Here is a 19,505-nt window from a genome sequence, read left to right on the forward strand (position 1 = left end):
CGTGGCGCCGGGGGGGGGGTGGCGAAGGGGGTGCGCGATGGGGAGACTACGTGTAGCATATACAGTGCGGGACCTGTCTCCCCCCACAATAAAAGGAACATGTGGAACATCACGGGGCGGTGGAAGCGGGATGCGCGGACCACCCACCCGTAACAATTAGGTTGCGCTGCCCCCCCCCCTTTTCCTTGCCAAGTTGGATTCGTTCTCATACCTCCGCCAGCGCCCGTGGGTTGTACCACTCTGCGAAAAGGGAGGTGCACCACCTCGCTGCTTCCCCCACACTGCTTCCCTCCCTCCCCCGGGCTGATCCCCTGTTACGGGAGGAGTTACGGGGAGGGGGAGCCCCCGAACTGTGCGTGCGGCGCGCTGTCTCCCTCCGCGCACCGCTTCTCCCTCCCGTGAAAGCCAAGTGGAACAGCTCAGCGGGGAAAGCGGAGGGGGGGGGGAGGCAGCGGGGTGGCGCTCACCTCCCTTTTCGCAGAGTGGTACAACCCACAGGCGCCGGTGGAGCTAGGAGGAAGAATCCAACTTGGCGAGGAAAAGGGGGGGGAGTGGAGCAACGTAGTGGTTGGGGGGGGGGGGGGTGCGCGCATGCGGGGGATTGGAGAGGAGACAAAGGCGCCGCCGCGCCCCCCCCACCCCATCCCCGCATCCCTCCCCGGTTATAACGCGCCCCCCATTCCCATGGATGCGGGGGTCGCTCCATGCCCGGGGGGGAGCCGGAGGAGGGCGGGGGAATGGCGGGAGGGCGGCGGGCAGGAGGAGGAGGAGGAGGAGGTGGAGGCGGAGGCAGCAGCGCATCACCCGGGGGGGTGTCGGTGAAGATGTCGCTTCGTCGCGCCTACTCCATCAAGGACAAGCTCCAGGCCATCGAGAGGGTGAAGAAGGGCGAGCGCCAGGCGTCGGTGTGCCGGGCTTTCGGGGTGCCGGGGGGCACGCTCAGGGGGTGGCTGAAGGACGAGGCGAAGCTGCGCTGGTTCCTGGAGCAGCTCGGCGGCGAGGTGGGCACCCAACGCAAGAAGATGCGCTTGGCCAACGAGGAGGAGATTGACCGCGCCGTCTATGCCTGGTTCCTCGCCCTGCGCCAGCACGGCGTCCCGCTCTCCGGACCCCTCATCCAGGCGCAGGCGGAAGCCTTCGCCCGGCAGATCTATGGGCCGGAATGCACCTTCAAGGCGAGCCACGGCTGGTTCTGGCGGTGGCAGAAGCGCCACGGCATCTCCAGCCAACGCATCTACGGCGAGGGCGGCCTCCCCGCCGAGCCCGAGCGCGCTCCGGCCGCCCGCGCCGAGGTCCTGCCCGATGCCGGCGGCTACGGGGATGAGCAGATCTACAACGCCAACATCACCAGGCTCTTCTGGAAGCTTCTTCCCGGTGCTGGGATCTCGGCATCACGGCGGCGGCCGGCCTGCGGCGAGCGCGTCACGGTGCTGCTGGCCGCCAACTTGACCGGCTCCCACAAACTCAAGCCCTTGGTGGTTGGGGGTGTCCGCGATCCCGCCAGCCTCCGGCATCACAACCAGGAGAAATTCCCAGCTTGCTACCGCTACAGCCCCAGGGCCCGGCTGGCACCAGCACTTCTGCGGGCTTGGTTCTTCGAGGACTTCGTGCCGGGGGTCAAGCGGTACCTGCGCCGGAGCTGCCTGCAGCAGAAGGCCGTGCTGCTGCTCAGCTCCGCTCCATCCCGCTCTGGATCAGGGGCTGAGGATTCCCCGCCGCTCCAGACTCCGGATGGGTCCATCCGCGCGCTCTTCCTCTCCAAGGGTTCCTCTGGGAGCGGCTTGGCCGGAGCGGGAGGCCGAATCCCGGCGCTGCTGGAGCAAGGGGTGGTGTCGGCCTTCAAGCAGCTCTACAAGCGGGAATTGCTGCGCTTGGCCGTGTCCTGCAGTGGCCCCGGTGGTCCCGCGGACTTCGTGCGGTCCTTCCTCCTCAAGGACATGTTGTACCTGGCCGGCCTCTCCTGGGATCTCATCCCACCCGGATCGATCGAGAAGTGCTGGCTGCTGGGGCTGCGCGCCGCCTTCGAGCCCCAGCCCGGTGAGGAGGAGCACGGGGACACCCTGGGAGGGGAGGAAGGCGGAGGGGACAGCAAGGTCTTCAGTGACCTCACCCACCTGGCTGCCTTGGCCTTCAAGCGCTTGGCTCCTGAGGAAGTGTCCGACTGGTTACACTTGGATGACGCAGCTCCGGGTGCAGAGGAGGATGATGATGGCGAGGAGGACGCCGAGGAGGAGGGCGCCGAGGGCTGTGGGGTGGAGGAGGATGAGGAGGAGGAAGCAGCTGGTGGCAAAAGGGGTGGGGAAGGAGGAGATCCTTTGCTGCCCACGGCTCAGGAAGCCATCCAGGGGCTGGAGACGGCGCTGCGCTGGCTGGAGGGACAGGACCCCCGGGAAGTGGGGCCACTGAAGCTGGTGCAGCTCCGCTCCCTCATCTCCATGGCCCAGCGGCTGCGCCGCGGCCGCAGCCCCCAATCCTAGGGCAGGGGCGACCCCCACTTTTTGGCTACCGACCACCCCTGGTTGGCCACAGAGCTGGGGACACCCCAGTTGTCCCAGGGGGATGGCGGTGGAGGTGCCACTCACCCTCTGTGACCGTGATTCCCTGGGGATCAGGAAGCCCAGGTGCCTGTGGGTCACAATTTAGGGGATTTTTGTGCAACAACTTGAATTCTAGGGTTGTTGCTTACCTAAATATATTTAGGAGGTGCTATTTTTTATGTCCCTTGTGGCCCCTGGTCACTGGCACTGCCAGAAGGGGGTGGATGCCCCACCCCAAATTGCCCAATTCCATGGGGAGAAGGGGCAAGGGAAGGACCTGCTCAGTGTCCCTGGGGTAATGGGGGATGTTACACTGAAAAATCCCCAAATCCTGGAGCGTGGCTGAGGTGGGCACATCCAGCTGGACAGGGACCACTCCTGAGGTGCTGCAGGGGAAATATTTCACCTTGGAAGAGGCTGGTGATGCTCTTCCCACTGCTGAAATGGAATCCTGTTAACCCAGGATGGTTTGGGGCTGGTTTAAGACAACTTCCTTCTTGGAATACTTGGGTGGCATCCACAAAGATGCGGCTCCCTGGATCATGATGGGTCACCTCCATCATTCCCATCACAGCTGGGAACACCTGGACCATGGAGACCTGCTGAACCAGGTACCATCCCCCAAGCATCCTCGTGGAGCTGAAGGCTCCAGGGATGGGGGCTGAGGTGTTCCCCACGGGGTTTGTGGGGTGGCTGGGGCTGGAGGACACATCTCAGTGAGGTGAGGTTGGAGCAGGGAGGGCTCCTGGAACTGCCTTGGAATACTGGAGGTATCTGATAGGAATTTAGCAGCTCCTGCCCTGATTTGGATGAAATTTTAGGGTGTTTAGCCAAATTATTGGAAGAGGGAAATTAAATGAACTCCTTGGTGCTGCCGGGCCCCATGTCAGTGGGCGGGTGGGGGTTTTTACTTGTTGGGTTTTTGTCTCCTCACTGCAGAGTTTATGGAAATTAAATGGATTTTTATTCCCACGTGGAGGTTGTCATCTGTGAACTGTCACATGGAGCCATCCCAGAGGGATTTGGGGTGGCACCAGGGGGACCTTCACGGGGTTGTGTCCTCTCAGTGTGGCCTTCTCCACGCCAACAGGGTGTAATCATGTAAAACCACATTTCTGTTTATTTTGATCATCTTTTTCACCAAAATGACCCCATAAAAAGATTTTGGAGTTTGGGATGTGGCTCATTTCAAGCAGGAGTTTGTGAATTAAAGGAGGCTTCCGTTGTGTGACAAAAATGTGAAGATCAACAGAAGGTGCCGGGCTGGAGATCTTTGAACTGGTTTGGTGGGGTAAGAATATCAAATCGTGGAATGGTTTGGCTTGGGAGGGACCTGCCAAGGCCATCAAAATCCAACCCTCTGCCATGGGCAGGGACACCTTCCACTGTCCCAGGTTGTTCCAAGCCCCATCCAACCTGGCCTGGGACACTTCCAGGGATGGGGCAGCCACAGCTTCTCTGGGAATTCCATTCCAGCCCCTCACCACCCTCCCAGGGAGGAATTCCTTCCCAATATCCCATCTATCCCTGCCCTCTGGCAGTGGGAAGCCATTCCTGTCACTCCAGGTCCTTATCCAGAGTCAGGGCTCAGCATCCAGATGTTCCCACCAGCGATGTTTTGCCCAGAAAAAACCTTTTCATCCTCAAAGCAGTTCCCAAATCATCACTCATTGCATCCGTGCAGGTGCCAGGAGACAAACAGAGCTTAATAAGGGCATGGAAAAGGCTCAGATCCTCTCTGGATGGGCAAGTTTGAGTTTCTACCTCCTCAATATCCCCAGAGCTGGGAGCAGATCTGGGTTTCCATCCTGTTCCCTGGTGCCAGGGAAGGATCATAGTGGAGTTTTTTTGGCTGGTTGACCTCTTCCAGACCATGGTGGCTTCCACAGCCCCCTAGGACCAAACGGACCACAAAAATCCACACCCCCCATTGCTCTGGCCATGTTTATTTGGTTCCAGCCCTGCAGAGGTAACACATGTCCACACCACCTCCCACCCCCGTCCAAGTTCTGAAGATGTCAGGGTCCCTCCTACTCCTCAGAGGAGCTCGCTTTGGTCCCCATCACCCCTCCTGTCCCAGAAGGGGCTCGTCCACTAGTCCTTGGCCATGTCACATGCCCGATTGGTGGCCGCCTCCACAGCATCCATGACGGTGGCCCGGAGCGCTCCCTTCTCCAGCTGGTACAGGGCATAGATCGTGGTGCCCCCGGGCGTGCAGACGTCCCCCCGCAGCTTCGCCGGGTGCTCCCCTGTCTCCAGCAGCATCTTCGCTGCGCCCTACGGGACACCAGGATGGGTTGGAAAGAAGGTGAGATTTGGGAGTTCCCAAATTCCCCTCTCCATGGTAGGATGGCATCACCATCCCAACGGCCCCACAGCAACGGACTGTCCCACCACCGTGCCCTTCGCCCTTCTGGTGGCCTCATTTTTTGCTTCCAGGAGGGGAAACTGAGGCAGAGCGGCATCCAGCACCTCCTCCCTCATCCCAATGGAGGCAGGAGGGAAGGGGAGCGATGCCAGGGTGTGCCAGGGACTCACCAGCAGTGTCTGCGCCGCGATCCTGCTGGCCAAGGCACCCGGCATTCCCATCTTCACCGCACCCTCGGCCAGCGCCTCGGCAAACAGGTACACCTGGGAAGAGAGGAGCATCCAGGGGTGAGCCTGGAGCAAGGGGTGGACCCCAAATCCCAAGATAGCATCCCGTGTCCCACTGGCTTACGTAGGCCACGCCGCTGCCGCTGAGCCCGGTGTGGATGTCGATGTAGGATTCAGGAACCTCCTCGCAGAGGCCGCAGGAGGACAGGAGGCTCTTGAGGAGCGCGGCTTCCTCGTCACCCGCGTTGCTGCCCCGGGAGAAGACCATGGCTCCCGCCTGCACCACGCAGGGCAGGTTGGGCATGATCCGCAGCACTTTGGTCCAGGGTGGGAGGAGCTGGGAAAAGATGGGGATGGGAGAAGGGGTGCCAGCCATGCAAAGTACCCAAGGGTGACGGAGACACCAGTGGGTGTCACCCATTGGGCTGGCAGAGAAGTGAGGAGCACGGGGAGGGAGCTGGAGGTGCAGCCGGGTGGGGACAAGGCCACAGCAGTGTGTCCTGCACAGGCCTGGGTGCAAATGGAGGAGGAGGAGAGAAGGAGGAGGAGGAAAGGAGGAAGAGGAGGAGGAAAGGAGGAGAAGGAGAAGGAAGAGAAAGATGAGAAGGGGAGAAGGAGAATGAGAGAAGGAAAAGGAGGAGAAGGAAGGTAAGGATGAGAATGAGGAAAAAGAAAGGAGAAAAGAAGGAGGAGGTGGAAGAGGAGGAAGAGAAGGAGGAGGAGAAGGAGGAAAAAGAAAGGTGAGGAGAAGGAGGGGGAGGAGGAGGAGGAAAAAGAAAGGAGAGGAGAAGGAGGAGAGAAGAAGGAAGGGAAGAAGGAGAAAAGGAAGAGAAGGAGAAAAGGAAAAGAAGGAGAAAGGAAGAGAAGGAAAAGGAGAAGTCTCACCCGCTGTAGTGTCTGGATGGTGACACCAGCCACCAGCGACACGACGATGTGGTGGGAGCCCACGGCAGGACGGATCTCCTCCAGGACACCCGGCAGGATGTGGGGTTTGGTGGCCAGGAAGACCAGGGTGCTCCTGTGCACCACCTCCAGGTTGCAGTGTGTGGTCCGGCAGCCCAACTCCTGCCCGGGGACAGGGAGAGGGGTCACAGCCTGGCACCCCCAAAACCAGTGCCCCCATGGTAACAGCACATCCAGAGGCAGGAACATGGCCTGGGGACCTGTTCTGGCCACAAAGCCACCAAGGCTCTGCCTGGATCTCACCCAGACTTGGGAAGGATAAGCCAAACCCAGTCGGGGAGGGAAAGAGTGCTCTGACCCCCACATTGAGGGACACCCCAACATCTCCCACCCCCACGGCCCCACTCACCTGCCAAGCATCCAGGTTTTTGTCCGAGGGAGCACTGGCCAGGATGTTGCTGGCTGGGACCTTCCCTTGGGAAACACAGGGAATGGGATGAGCGGCCAGGGTGGCCCCAGGGTGTGGGGGACACCCCAGCACAGCCCAGACACCCCGATTTTCACCGGGATGTGATTCCTCCAATCCCAGCACGATCCCACTGGGGGACATGGAGCAAAGGGGGCTGGGGATGGATCCTGCTGGTGTGGCTAGCACTGACACCCACTTGTGTCATGGTGCAGTGACAATGGAGGTGGCCCCAAACGGGCAGGGCTGTCCCCACACTGTGCTATGGGACAGGGACAATCTGGGACACACGGGGAGCAGGGACAGGGCTGTGCCATCATTATCTGTGGGACAGGGATGTAAGGGAGAGAGGCAGGACAGGGCTGTCCCCGTGTCCCCACACTGATCTGTGGGACAGGGACACCAGGGAGGGCAGGGTTCCCGGGGAGAGCGGCAGGAAAGGGCTGTCCCCATGTCCCTCCAGTGCAGGACAGGAACCCCCATAGTGGAAGGGCTGGGACTCTGGGAACGGGCCAGGACAGGGCTGTCCCCATGTCCCTGCACTGGAGGACAGGGACCCAGGGGCGGGCTGGGACTTTGGGAATGGGCCAGGACGCGACTGACCCCATGTCCCTCCACTGGACAACAGGGAAGGGAGTGCAAGGAGCGTCCAGACAAAAGCTGCCCCCACGTCCCCACACTTCCCCGCGCCACAGGGCGCGCAGGGACGCCGGGGAGACGCCAGACCAGGACTGTCCCCATGTCCCCTCCCCTTCCCGTGTGCCGGGGACCCCCCGGTCGTCCCCCAGCCCGTACCTGCCTGCAGCAGCCCCCTGACGAGTCCCCCGGCCATACGCCCGGCGCCCACGAACCCGACCCAGAGCTCGGACGCCTCCATCGCTACCCGCGGCCACGCCCCCAGAGCCACACCCCCCTGCGCTGATTGGTCGATCCCAGCCACACCCCTCTCTCCTATTGGCGAAGCCTCCTTTAAGGGGCGGGGCGGAGGGGCAGCGAGGGGTCACTGCGCAGGCGCGTGGGCGCTACGTGGTTCGCTCAGGTCCACGCGTGGGGGTCCCGAAAGGGGTTCCCGACCATTCCCGATTATTCCTAAACCTTTCCAAACCTTCCCCGCAGCGCTCAGCTGAGCCCCAGCACCCCTGGGGCCACTGCGGGGTCCCTACCAGGGGGGTGGGGAGTAAATTGGGGGTGGGGGAGGTCCCTACAGTTGTCCGTGGGTGTGGGAGGTGGTCCCCATTCTCCTCCCCCCAAAGGACCCCCACCCGCCGATATTCCCGGGTTTATGGGGGGGTCCCCAAATTTGCCCGTGGATGTGGGTGCTACTTCCCACTCCAGGGTGCTCCTCACCCTCTACTTCTCACAGTACCCCCACCCACCGGCATCCCTGGGACTATGGAAGGTCCCCTGAGTGGGGTGGGTCCCCCAAATTTGGGGTGGGGGGTCCTTTAATTTGTCCATGGGTACGGGGGGCTTCACCCCACCTCTTTTCCTTACAGGACTCCCCCCATTCCCATCATGCTGTTCCAGAGCTCCTGGGCTGTGCTGCTCCTCTGCACCACTGCTGGGTTTTTGGGGTGGCTGGGCCTTGCTGCCCCCCCCGAGAAGGTGGGGACCCCTCCCCCAGAGCTGGGGTTCCCCATACACATCCCCCTCAAGACAACCACGGGTGATAACCAGTTCCAGGATGAAGCCACATGAGATGTCACACCTGGACTCCTGTCACCATCCGGTGTGGCTGTGGGACTCCCTCTGGCTGGGAAATGGGGGTTCCCAGGTTCCCCCACCCTGGGCAGCCACTTTGCCTGGTGTGGGGATGGTTTTTGGGGGGTGAAGGCGAAATCGTGGGGCGAGTTCACACCTTTTTCCATTTTACACCCCAAACCCACTCCTCTGTCCCCCCATCCTGTGCTGGGAGCACCCAGGGGTGCTGAGGGCTTGTTTTGGGGTAGCCATGGGGAGAACCAGCATTCCCCCATCACCACCCCCTAATATTCACCTCAGGAGGATCTGTGGGAGACCTGGATGAGGTCAGCGCTGGATGAGACCCCCGTGGTCCAGCTCATGGAGGACATCACCCACTGGATGGGTACGAGCCAGGGTTGGGATGCTGGGACATTCCCATATCCCACTTTGGGACTGATCCAACCTCTTGTCCCTCCCCACAGGGAATGTGAGCAGCTGTGGGGCTGCAGAGCTCCGGGAAGGACACCAGGTTGTCCCATTCAACCTCTATCAGGAGCAGGAAAGAACTCAGGATGTTCATCCCCAACTAGGTGGGAACACAGCAAATCCCATTCCCAGCTTTTTTTCAAATCCCATTCCCAGCTTTTTTTACACTGGGGTGCATCTTCCCCAGCTCATCCCACTGCTGTATCCATCTTTTCCACATGCAGAGAGCAACCTGGTCCTTCAGGAGGTGATGGAGAAGCTGCGGAGGGTCAACCAGAGCCTGGAGCTGATGCTGATGGTCTTGGAAGATGCACGAAGCCGGCTGGAAAAGCACCTGGAGCACCTCAAAGCCATCCCTGACCCAGATGGTGAGCGGGAATGGGTGCTGGAGGATTGAGGGGAGCTGGTGGGTGCCAACACCAGGCTCTTCTTCCCCCATCCCACAGGTCAGAGCCAAAGTGCCACCTCCTCCTGCATCCCACAAAGCTCATACTTCGTGCTCCTGGTTCTCCTACTGGTGCCGGCGCCGCTCCGAACCATCCTCCTCTTCCTCCTCTTCCTAGCTTCCAGCACTCTCGGCATCCCGGCAATCTCCACCCTCCTGGTCCTTGCTGTGGCAGGTGGGGAGAAGTGTGGGGACATCCGGTTGGGGACACACAACGCTGGGGGTGCTCTGTCCTCTCCCAGCCTCTTGTTTTCCCACAGGGCATTGGCTGGTGGCATCCGCCTGCCATGGTGCCAGAAGGATCCGGCTGGTGGTTCCCCAGGAAGAGCCCCAGTACCAGCTCACCTCCACCCCGGAGAGGTAGGAGATGGCTGAGGAGGTGGCATGGAACCCTTGGGACCTGATGGGTCCCATCCTTCGTGCCCCACCCTGGATTTTCCACCCTGGAGCCATCTGGCAGAAGTTCCCAGGAAGGGACAGGACACATCTTGATGGTTTTCCTATGGCTTTTGGGCCCCTAATCCCAGCTCCTTGCCCTGTTTCTGCTTACATGTCCCATCCTGGGTGTCCCATCCTTGGTGCCTCACCCTGGATTTCCCACCCTGGATCTTCCATCCTGGGACCATCTGGCAGAGGTCTCCAGGGAAGCATGGGACATACCTTGATGGCTTTCCTCTGGCTTTGGGGCACCTCATTCCAACTCCCTACCCTATTTCTGCCATCCTGGTTGTCCCATTCTTAGATCCCCATCCTGGATGTCCCATCTTGGATGTTCCATCCTGGAGCCCTCTGGCAGACATTCCCAGGAAAGGACAGGACACATCTTGATGGCTTTCCTACAGCTTCTGGGTACCTCATCACAGCTCGCTGACCTATTTCTGCTTGGAGAAGGGTGTGGAGAGGCTGGAGTGGTGCATGAATGCCATGGTCGTGGTGACACAGAAGCCACCAAGGTGATGGGACTCCGGTTTTCCTTCTTCCCACGCAGGGAATGTGATATGGAGCTGCTGCAGGAGGAGCTGGACAAGATGGAGATGAGCTGCGTGCGAGGTGAGAGGCACCCACAAGGTGGGAGGTGTGGTGGCTGTAAGGACACAGATCCAAAGCCCTGACATATCCCCATCTTGTGCTGGGACATGTGCGTTATCCCAGAGCGTCCCCAAGCTCTGCCAGGGCACGTGCCACCTCTCCAGAGTGTCCCCATCCTCCACCTAGGGACAGAAGCACTGGGAGGGTGTCTCCACCCAGGCCGTATTCTTTCAGAGCCCTCGTTCCTGGAGCAGCCCCAAGAGGTGGCCGGGAACATTCCTGGATTTGCAGGGCGGGTGTCACCTGTCCCCGGTGGCCGGAGGACAACGCTGAGCTTGTGTGGGGTAAGATGCTGGGTGGGATGTCCCCAAGCTGGTCCCCCCAAAACCTGCTCTTGGGGGCCAGCTGGGTTTCCCTGAGGGTCAGGTCCTTCAAGGTTGGGGTGTCCTCACCATGGTGGCACCTCTGGGTGTGGGACAACCCACTGGGAGGTGGACAGGGCTGAAGACATGACACACAGGGAAGAATCTGGGGTGGAAGAGGGTGTCCTAAAGGATGGCCTAGGCACCCCAGGGGACAAGGGACATCTACAGGAAGTCAATTCTTCCCAAACCAGGTGACACCAGAGCTGGTCATGGATGTTGGGAAGTGCTGGGAGCCCAAACCCTGCAGCCCGAGGGCCAACATGTGAGCACCAACCACCCAGAATGTCCCTTGTCCAGGGCTTGGTGTCACCTCAGGGGGACACCCCACTGCTGGTGGCTTCCTGGGGTGCTGATGGGTGTCTCCTCTGTAGGTCCCCATGCCAGGGACTCACCAGGGCCGGGCAGCGGTGCCGGAAGAAAGCCATTCCCGGGCAGGAATTCTGCCACATCCACACCACCAGCAGTAGCTTGGCCATGGATTCATCTCCCCATTTTTGACCCTCTACCCCCTCCCTGAGGGGTTTTAACCCTTTTTATGACCCTTCCAGATCCTGGTGGAGAACATGGACCCTAAGGATGCCACTGGCTGTACGTACAGGGCGGATGTTCATTGTCCCACCCATTTTATGCTATTTGCATATATTTTAATAAATGCCACATTTACAGCTGGAGTCTTTCCCATTCTGGTCTCCCCTGTCCTGAGCCTGGGGGGCTGTGGGATCATGCCCATGTGCCAAGAACAACAGCAAATTCCCTGCTGCCATTTCCATGCCCTGGAATCCTGACTGCCTTCCCTTTATTATGCCTAATTGCAGGTAATTAGTGTAGCTCGTTAACAACTCAGAGCCACCACCCTCTTGGATGGCTCCAGTTGGCTCCTACCACTTAATTTGGGATCGTTTTGGGATGCCCCAACCTTCCTCCCCCCTGCCCTGGGCATCCCGCGCTGCTCCCAGCAGTGGGGCAGGAATGTGGGAGCTGCTCCCCGGGCTCCCATTTTTACTTTGGAAATGTCACTGTCACCCCCCAGCCCTGTCCTCTGCCCCAGCAAAGGACAACCCTGAGTTGAAGAGGATGATCCCGGTGCCGGGTGATGCCAGTCCCGGTGCCCGTCACTTCCTGGCGTTGGCATAGTTGGCGTTGAACCAGGCACAGGTTTCCTTCACAGCTGTGGAGGGATAAGGTGGGATGGGTTTGGGGATTGGGAGTGGATTTTGGTAATAGAATTATGGGATGGGTTTGGGGACTGGGAAAGCATTTTGATCATAGAATTATGGGATGGGCTTGGGGATTGGAACTGGAGTTTGGCCATAGAATCATGGGAGGGGTTTGGGGACTGGAAATGGATTTTGGTCATGGAATCATGGGATGGGTTTGGGGACTGGGAATGAATTTTGGTCATAGAATCACAGAATGGGTTTGGGAACTGGGAATGAATTTTGGTCATAGAACCATGGGATAGGTTTGGGGACTGGGAATGGATTTTGGTCATTTAATCAAGGGATAGGCTGGGTTGGAAGGGACTTTTTAGGTCTTCTCATCCAACCGCCATGCAAGAAGACACCTCCCAAGAGACCAGGTTGCTCCATGCCCCATCCAACCTGACCTTGGATATTTCCAGGGATGGAGAAAACACCACCTCCCTGGCCAACCCATGCCAGTGTTCCACCACCCTCATTCCCCATCCAGAAAAGATGGACCACCTTGATGCCACCACAGCTGACAGCAGGGGGTAGGACCTCCAGTGTCTCCTGGAGGCCCCCCCATCTCACCTTTCCTGAAAGGTGTGAATTGGAATCCGGGCAGGTACCGCCGGAGCTTGGCATTGCTGGCTGTCTTCTTGAACTGCCCATCGGACTTGGTGGTGTCAAACTGGGATGGGAAGGATTAAGGAGGAAAAAAAGGCCTTGCTTTTGCTCCTTGCATGGGAAGGATCCTCTGGATCATGGTATCTCCCAGGGGAGCTGGTGGAAAGGGGGGTTCAGCCTGCAGTGAAGGATACAACGAGCTCTCCTCTGAATTCCATGGCCTCTGTGATGGCCTCTGCCGCTTCCCGGATGGAGACTTCATCTTCCTCTCCCACTGTGGAGAAGGAAAGGATCGTGGCTGTTCCTTCGTGGAGAGGGGGTTTCTGGGGGGGCAGCCAGGGCTTACCTGACAAAATGATTGGTTCCACCTCATCGTATTCCCGCAGGACCCAAAGGAAGAGCCGGGCCAGGTCCTGTGGAAGAGCAGACAACTCTTGAAGGGGGGTCACTGATGTCCCCCAGCCCTCCCATCCCAAGGGGACACACTCTGGGGATGGCCCAGGCCAAACCAGGGGGCTTCAGACCCCTCTTTGGTCCCACCAGTGGGTCCTCCAGCCCCATTCCCCGCTTCCCAAGGCCACACCTACCAGGGAATAGATGAACTGTCTCCTGGGCTCACCCGTTCCCCAGACGGTCAGAGCAGAGCCGGACTCTGCAGGAGGAAGGAGCCATGACCACCACAGCCACCTTCAACCACCCCATGGAGCAGGTGGGAAGGAAACCACACCCAGTTTTCCCCCAAAAAATCCCTGGAAGTCCTGCCACCCTCACGTTTGGCCAGGTAGACCTTGTGGATGAGCCCCGGAAGGACGTGGCCATCCTCAATGTTGAAGTTGTCGTGTGGCCCAAAGACATTGGTGGGAATGACGGCGGTGAAGCGTCGGCCGTGCTGCTCGGAATAACCCCTGGATGAGAGCAGGGAGGGGATGGTGGGTGGGCTGTCAAGCCCCCCTCCTGCACTGATGTGCCCCCAAAAAACCCCAGCCAGCAGCAGCTTCACCTGCTGAGCCCTCCCCAGCTTCCACCGCGGCGTCATTTAAATCCTGGAAATCCCAGTGGATTCCCCTTGCCTTGAAAACCAGTGGGTGCTCCCATGTCCCCAACTCACCTATTTTGGACGTCAATCATCCTCTTGGCATAGGAGTAGCCGAAGTTGGAGCTATGAGGTGGCCCATTGTGGATCTGGGAATATCAGAGCAGATAAATGAAGCAGGGCAGGGACTTTCCCTGGATTTTGCGTGGGAATGAGAATTCTCACCATGGTCTCATCGATGGGATAGGTGGTCTTGTCCGGGAAGATGCAGGTGGAGAGGCAGGAGACCACCTTCTGCACCCCTGTCTCGTGCGCTGAGTGCAGGACGTTGTCGTTGATGTGGATGTTTGTCCTCTGGGAAAGGGGCGATTTATCAGGATCATGGGCTCAGGGATCCCCAAATCCCTTCAACAACAACTCCTTAATAACTCCAGAAACCATTGGAGCTCTGGTTTGGCTCCGGGAACAGAGCAAGCCACATCCCTATGTGCCCCATATCCCAGTTTAGGGAGTGCAGCACCCACAGGGATCCCGACAGTGCCCATTCCGTGGGTGCTCACCCAAAAATCCAGGTTGGAGCGGATGTTTTTGAAGAGGCCTCCGACCATGGCAGCCAGGTGGATGACGTGGGTGGGCTTGTGCCTCTCAAACAGGGCTTTGGTCTCGGAGCTGCTCCTGGAATGGGAAATTCTGGGGATTCAGTGGGGTCAGCAGAGCAAATTGGGGTTTTTCTGAGGAAAAACCCATTTTACTGGGAGGGGATGTGTTGGGGTTTGGTGGGGGCAGATTGGGGGGTTTCTAAGGAAAATCCCCATCTTGGGATGGGAAAATTTGGGATTTGGTGAGGTCAACAGAGCAGATTGGGGTCTTTCCAAGGAAAAAGCAAATTCTGGGAGGGGAAATTTTGGGGTTTGTTTGGGTCAATAGAGCAAATTCAGGGGCTTCCAAGGAAAAACCCAACTCACGTCAAGTCAGCGTCTCGGGAGGACACGAAGATCCACTCCTCGTCCGGCCGCCCCTCTCCATCAGCCACCACCTTCTCGATGGCTCTGCCCACCAAGCCGGTGCCACCTGTCACCAGGATGCGCTTGGTCACCTCTGTCATGGCCAAAACCCTGCAGGGAGGAGCTGGGGGGACAAGCTGGGATCACCTCAGGGTGCACCTCAGGATGGTCCACCCTGGTGTGGGCACCCATGAGCATCATCCGCATCCCAGGCAGGTGGGATCAGGTTTTGGGGGGGAAATTTCTGCATTTCTGGCAAAAAGGGAAGTGGAAAAAGGGGCGTGTTTGGCTGTGACAGGGCTGAAACTCCTCAGCTGGAGGCCACCTGGGCTGGGGCCAAACCTGCCACGTGGCACTGCCCGGCCTCTGGAAAGGGAGGGGCACCTGCACCCCAAAATGTGTGCCCCAAATCTCCCTGTGCACCCCCAAATCGCCTCCCAAACCCCAAATCTCCCGTTGCACCCCAGATCTATTCCTGAACTCCAAGTCTTGGGTCTGCACACCCCAAATCTCCTCCTACACCTCAGATTTCTTTCTGTACCCCAAATCTCCCTCTGCGACCCGGGTCTGCATCCCAGATCTCCCCCTGAACCCCAGATTTCCCCCCTGCACCCCAAGTCCTGTGTTTGCAACCTAAACCTCCCCTGCACCCCAAATCCCAGGTCTGCACGCAGCATTGCATCCCACACCTCCCCTGCCCCTCAAACCCCAGCACTGCACCCCAAATCCCAGCTCTGCACCCAGTCCTAAGCCCCCTACCTCCCCTGCACCCCAAATCCCACTCCTGCACCCCAGTCTCCCCGCCGCACCTCCTCCCAACCCACAACCTCCCACGCCCCCGCACGCCTGCCCTCCCCACCGTCCTGTCCCCCCACTTTGGGGACGCCCCGCTTCTCCTCCCCTCAGGCCTGGGGGGGCTCCTGTCCCCCCCAAATATCCCTTAATGGGGTGAGGGGCGCGTCTCACCCTCGGCTGGATTCGGGGCCACTCGGGTGCACTCGGCTGCGCTCGGTTAAGTTCGGCTGCGCTCGGCTCGGTGCAGGTTCGGGTTAGGTCGGTGGAGGCTCGGCTGTGTTCGGCTACACGGGCTCGGCTCGTTGGGGGCTCGGCTGGATTCGGCTGTGCTCGTGTCTACTCGGCGGGGCTCAGTCGGGTCTCGGCTAGGTTCGGTTCCGTTCGTTTCCGCTCGGCTCGGCGGGGCCTCGGCTGAATTCGAGGTCACTCGGGTCAGCTCGTTGAGGACTCGGCTGAGTTCGTCTTCGCTCGTCTCGGTTCGTGTCGGCCCGGTGAGGGCTCGTCTCGGTTCGGCTGCGCTCGGCTTCTTCCGCTGCCGTCACGGGGCGCTGCCGCTTGGCTCATTGGGAAATGTAGTCCTTGCCCGGGGATAGGGGAAAGGCGAGGGAGCAGGGGAGGGGATTTAGGGACGGGGAAGAGGGATAAAGGAAGGGGCTGCAAGGAAGGAAGAGGTGCAGGGAAAGAGAAGGGGGTGCGGGTGGGGAAATGAGGTGCAGGGGGAGGGAAGGAGGTGCAGGGAAAAGGAAGGGGGGAAGGAAAAGGTGGTGCAAGGAAGGGAATGGAGGTACAGGGACAGGGAAGGGTGGATGGGAGGGGGGTGCAAGGGCAGGAAAGAGGGTGCAGGGGGAAGGGAAGGGGGTGCAGAGGTTTTGAGGGGATTCATGGGAAGGGGTGCAGAAGCAAGGAAGGGGATGCAGGAAAGGGAAGGGGGTGCAGGGAAAGGGGGTTCCCAGTTCCCCCTCTTCCAAAGGAGGGTCATCAAAAGGGATTTTGATGTGAAAACGCTTTAATCACTTTTAATGCACTTAAGCCGAGATTAAAAATGAGCAGAGCTTTCCCCCAGATGGTTTTGAAGGCACCTTCTCCACCCCCACTTCCAGCTGGCTTTTCCTTTGGGATTTCTGTGAGGCAAAGCCAGGGCTTTGCTCTAAATTAAAATTTTGAAAGTGGAATTAAGGGAGACCCTGATAGGAATTCCCATTTTCCTCCCCCAAAGCCCTGGATAGCCCCAGTGTCAAGGAGTAGTAGAATATCAGTTTTTAACTCCTTTTCTCCTGGGTGAGACCTGGAAATGTGCCATTTTCCTTTGGGAGAATCTCAGAATCCTTGGGGATCTCCTTCCTGGGAGCTGGGGTGGGGGGGTCATTTTTCCCACCTTGCACATTAAAAGATGTCACCTTGTGCCTGTGTCCCATGGAAGTGCCTGTCCCCTCTCCCAGCTGGCTGAGTCCCACCATGTGCCCAGCCCTTCCAGGCCTTTCCCAGCTCCAAAATCCCCCTCCCAGGAGTCCTGGTTTTGTTCCCACCTGCTGTTTTACAGGATTCCCTGGCTGATCTCACCCACAGAGCCAGGGATGGACACTGAAGCTCTTTCTCCATGCCAGCTAATTTCACGTCTGTCCTACATCCTTCCTGAGACACTGAGGGTTGGCAAGAAAAAAAACCTCATGTTGATGTTGGGATGAATCAGATCCAGCTGCATCCACGCTTCCATCTCACTTCGTGGTGAAATTATGGAATAAAAGGGTTTGAGTTGGAATAAAATCATTCCTGTAAATAAAAATCATCCTGTTCCAACCACCCTTCCGTGGGCAGGGACACCTTCCACTAGACCAGGTTGCTCCAACGTGGCCTTGAACACTCCCAGGGATGGGGGGGAAAGCCAAGGAAGATTTTCCATGTGCTGGTGGGAGGATAAGATCTTCCTGCTGCCTCCTGCAAGTTTTGGGAGACTAATTAGGGATAAACCCGTATTTCAGCCAAGGAATTGCTGGAAGGTGGCGCAGCCAAGAGCTGCTGTGACAGCACTTGAATAACCACGGTGTTGCATTAAATGTAGTAATTTTGGAGCTTAAATATGCTAATTTTGGGGCTAATTACCAAAGAGCTGTTGGAGCACGAAGGAAGATCACAGGGGAAAGGGATAAAGTTGTTGCGACCACATGGGATGGACTCGTTTGTTAATGAAATATCACCCAGGCTTCTGATATTATCTAACAAGGCCTTGGGATTTAAGGATCAAAGCCTGGAGCAGACCCATTAGCTCATCTGGGCAGGGCGTCTGTGTGACATGTTCCAGAGGACATCCCAGGACCTTCCAGCCGTCAGGATAAAGCTTGGGTGGCTTGGCCAGATCCTGTTGGAGAACCGCTGCTTCATGTGAGGCGCTGTTTCCCTAACGAAGCTTGCTTGTGGGTGACCTATTTCTCTGGAACGGGCCTGGTTTTGGGTCCAGCCCCACTCCCTGCTCTGCCCTCCCCATGCCCGTAGGAAAGTGGGGCAGATGGGAATGAGATTCCCAGGTGCAGCCTGTCCCAGGTGGAAGCTGTCTGGGGATGGATGATGCTTTACAGCTGCAGCCAAGCTCCAGGAGCCCAGGTGAGACACGCCAACTCTAAGTATCCCTTTCCCGCTAAAATTCCAGCTTTGCGGCTCTTTTTTAGGGAGCAGCACATCAGCAGTGACCTCTTTTCCAGGCCTTGTCCCACAGGGTGGCCTGTGCCAGTCTCCATAGGGATTGGGGGTTGCTTCCCACAATGTGCAGCCCTTTGGCAATGGGAGTTATCCAAAAGCACAGAGGGGGAAGATGGGGATGGGGGAGATGGCCACAGATATTCCAAGAAACCCTTTTCATGGGATTGGGAGCAGCTGTGGCATGAGAATGTCCTTCTCATCATCATTTTGTATTTGGTCTGGTCAAGTCCAGACCTCGGGGGGAGGGAGACCGACCTGCCACTGCTCCATGATGGGGTTTGGCATTATTTTGGGAGTGGGATCCTGGCTGGGTGGGTGTGAATCCCATCAGGAGAGACACTGGAAGAGGTGCCACCTGTTTTCCCTCCAGCACACCTCACCTGGTTGGGGTGTCCTTGGATGGAGTGCAGAGAACTGGGCAGGGGGCAGCCTGAGGGACCTGGATTTCTCAGGGTGAATGGGAGAGAGGAATGTGGGCACAGGGCAGTGTGGATCTGAGCCTCCTCCCAGTGCTCCCTGGAACGCACGTGAGCTGACTGTGCCCAAAAAGAGCGTCTCTGGCGCAGGTTTGGGATGAGACAGGCTCCGGAGGATGAGGCAGACATCCCGCTGGGCCTGGCTGCTCAGGCATGTCCCAGGACCTTGGGAAGGTGAAATTCTGCTCCTGTTTCAGTCCAAGGGTTGATGTCAAGCTGGATGAACTCCAAGGTGAATGAATATAAGAGTACGGATTACTTAAATTTGTCTTTTTATGGATTAGACTTTAAGATAAGCTGAAGTTCGTGCCTTAAGGCCAACCAGAGGAAATGCACTATTTACACAAAATCAAGAAATAAAAGGGCCAAACAGATCCAAACCCATTCCCTCTCTCCTTTCCCAGCTCAGAGGCAGGGGGTGTTTAGTTTTGGTTTTAGGGAAGGGCTTTGTTCCTCAGCAAACTCTTCCTCTTTGAACCAAATCCAGCTGTGCATGGAGTTCTCCATCTCCCTGGGCTCCAGCTGCTCCAGAGATGTTATTTTAATTTGCTTTTGATGAATATTTTAGTGCTGCCAGTAGCCCTGGAGACTTTGAACTCGTGTGTCAGCCCAGAGCTCACCTGTTTGCTGGGAGCCTTTGTACAGTGAAAAAAAACACATCAAAGGAGGAGAAAGAGTGAACGTCACTGGTGAGAAGCAATTTAATTTGGGGAGGCCAAAGATCCTTATGACCCAAAAATCCATGTTGGAATGTCAAAACTGGGGGGCAAAGAGGCAGGAAGGTGGTACGAGGGACACCATCTTCTCAGCAGGGTCACAGGCTTGTTCCTGCACCTTGTTCCCAGGTCTCCATGCTGTGCCACAGGAATCCACAGTGACTTGGTGGGAGTCGAGTCATAATGGGGACTCGCTGTGTGACCTCAGAGCAGAGGGTTGTTGGCTTGGGGTCACTGGCATGGATGATCCAGGGAGCCTGAACGGGGAGGAGGGTGGCCCAGAGACCCCCTGAATGGGACTCTGCAGTGAGGAGGGGAAGGGGGATCTCCATCAGGGATCTGTTGAAGAGCTCATAACCAGGTGAGGTTCTGGCCTGGAGACTCCCAGAGAGGTGGAATGGGGACTGTCC

At 58.2% G+C, this 19,505-nt stretch overlaps 4 protein-coding genes across 5 annotated transcripts; 2 read left to right on the plus strand and 2 right to left on the minus strand.

The window, feature by feature from the left end:
• Nucleotides 1–704: 704 nt before the first annotated feature.
• On the plus strand, nt 705–3,714 carry TIGD5 (tigger transposable element derived 5). Its single transcript, XM_048329217.1, has one exon. The coding sequence runs from the start codon at nt 705–707 to the stop codon at nt 2,475–2,477; it is 1,773 nt and encodes a 590-aa protein (XP_048185174.1). The 3' UTR covers nt 2,478–3,714.
• Nucleotides 3,715–4,467: 753 nt separating this feature from the next.
• PYCR3 (pyrroline-5-carboxylate reductase 3) lies at nt 4,468–7,411 on the minus strand. Of its 2 annotated transcripts, none has more exons than XM_048286494.1 (6): nt 7,297–7,411; nt 6,445–6,509; nt 6,018–6,197; nt 5,257–5,409; nt 5,076–5,168; nt 4,468–4,814 (listed from the first exon to the last, which is right to left on the minus strand). In XM_048286494.1, exons 1-6 carry the CDS (start codon nt 7,376–7,378, stop codon nt 4,632–4,634), a joined length of 756 nt encoding a protein of 251 aa, XP_048142451.1. In that variant the 5' UTR covers nt 7,379–7,411; the 3' UTR covers nt 4,468–4,631. The 2 variants fall into 2 exon arrangements, with proteins under 2 accessions (XP_048142451.1, XP_048142450.1); XM_048286493.1 differs by having other exon boundaries at nt 5,257–5,469.
• Nucleotides 7,412–7,700: 289 nt separating this feature from the next.
• On the plus strand, nt 7,701–11,250 carry LOC125317333. The gene is made up of 10 exons (XM_048287097.1): nt 7,701–8,106; nt 8,503–8,587; nt 8,667–8,774; nt 8,895–9,038; nt 9,117–9,290; nt 9,376–9,475; nt 10,104–10,165; nt 10,379–10,488; nt 10,761–10,831; nt 10,941–11,250. The coding sequence occupies exons 1-10, from the start codon at nt 8,017–8,019 to the stop codon at nt 11,065–11,067; spliced, it is 1,071 nt and encodes a 356-aa protein (XP_048143054.1). The 5' UTR covers nt 7,701–8,016; the 3' UTR covers nt 11,068–11,250.
• Nucleotides 11,251–11,338: 88 nt separating this feature from the next.
• Nucleotides 11,339–15,810, minus strand: GFUS (GDP-L-fucose synthase). The gene is made up of 11 exons (XM_048287098.1): nt 15,381–15,810; nt 14,376–14,538; nt 13,971–14,085; nt 13,636–13,764; nt 13,486–13,559; nt 13,149–13,282; nt 12,965–13,029; nt 12,724–12,790; nt 12,572–12,651; nt 12,342–12,441; nt 11,339–11,737 (listed from the first exon to the last, which is right to left on the minus strand). Exons 2-11 carry the CDS (start codon nt 14,513–14,515, stop codon nt 11,682–11,684), a joined length of 960 nt encoding a protein of 319 aa, XP_048143055.1. The 5' UTR covers nt 14,516–14,538; nt 15,381–15,810; the 3' UTR covers nt 11,339–11,681.
• Between the last annotated feature and the right edge of the window lie 3,695 nt (nt 15,811–19,505).

The sequence above is a fragment of the Corvus hawaiiensis genome, chromosome 26 (assembly GCF_020740725.1).
Source record: "Corvus hawaiiensis isolate bCorHaw1 chromosome 26, bCorHaw1.pri.cur, whole genome shotgun sequence".
Taxonomy (NCBI): domain Eukaryota; kingdom Metazoa; phylum Chordata; class Aves; order Passeriformes; family Corvidae; genus Corvus; species Corvus hawaiiensis.

Excerpts from the sequence above, each read along its gene's own strand:
- TIGD5 (XM_048329217.1), top strand. The coding sequence starts at position 705 with ATGCCCGGGGGGGAGCCGGAGGAGGGCGGGGGAATGGCGGGAGGGCGG.
- PYCR3 (XM_048286493.1), bottom strand. The coding sequence starts at position 7,378 with ATGGAGGCGTCCGAGCTCTGGGTCGGGTTCGTGGGCGCCGGGCGTATG. Across the intron at positions 5,470-6,017 it reads CCATCCAGACACTACAGCGG|CTCCTCCCACCCTGGACCAA; the intron begins GTGAGACTTCTC and ends ATCTTTTCCCAG. Across the intron at positions 5,169-5,256 it reads GCGGCAGCGGCGTGGCCTAC|GTGTACCTGTTTGCCGAGGC; the intron begins GTAAGCCAGTGG and ends CTCTCTTCCCAG.
- LOC125317333 (XM_048287097.1), top strand. The coding sequence starts at position 8,017 with ATGCTGTTCCAGAGCTCCTGGGCTGTGCTGCTCCTCTGCACCACTGCT. Across the intron at positions 9,039-9,116 it reads AGCCATCCCTGACCCAGATG|GTCAGAGCCAAAGTGCCACC; the intron begins GTGAGCGGGAAT and ends CCCATCCCACAG. Across the intron at positions 9,291-9,375 it reads CCTGGTCCTTGCTGTGGCAG|GGCATTGGCTGGTGGCATCC; the intron begins GTGGGGAGAAGT and ends GTTTTCCCACAG.
- GFUS (XM_048287098.1), bottom strand. The coding sequence starts at position 14,515 with ATGACAGAGGTGACCAAGCGCATCCTGGTGACAGGTGGCACCGGCTTG. Across the intron at positions 13,283-13,485 it reads ATGATTGACGTCCAAAATAG|GGGTTATTCCGAGCAGCACG; the intron begins GTGAGTTGGGGA and ends GCTCTCATCCAG. Across the intron at positions 13,030-13,148 it reads CAAGGTCTACCTGGCCAAAC|AGTCCGGCTCTGCTCTGACC; the intron begins GTGAGGGTGGCA and ends TTCCTCCTGCAG.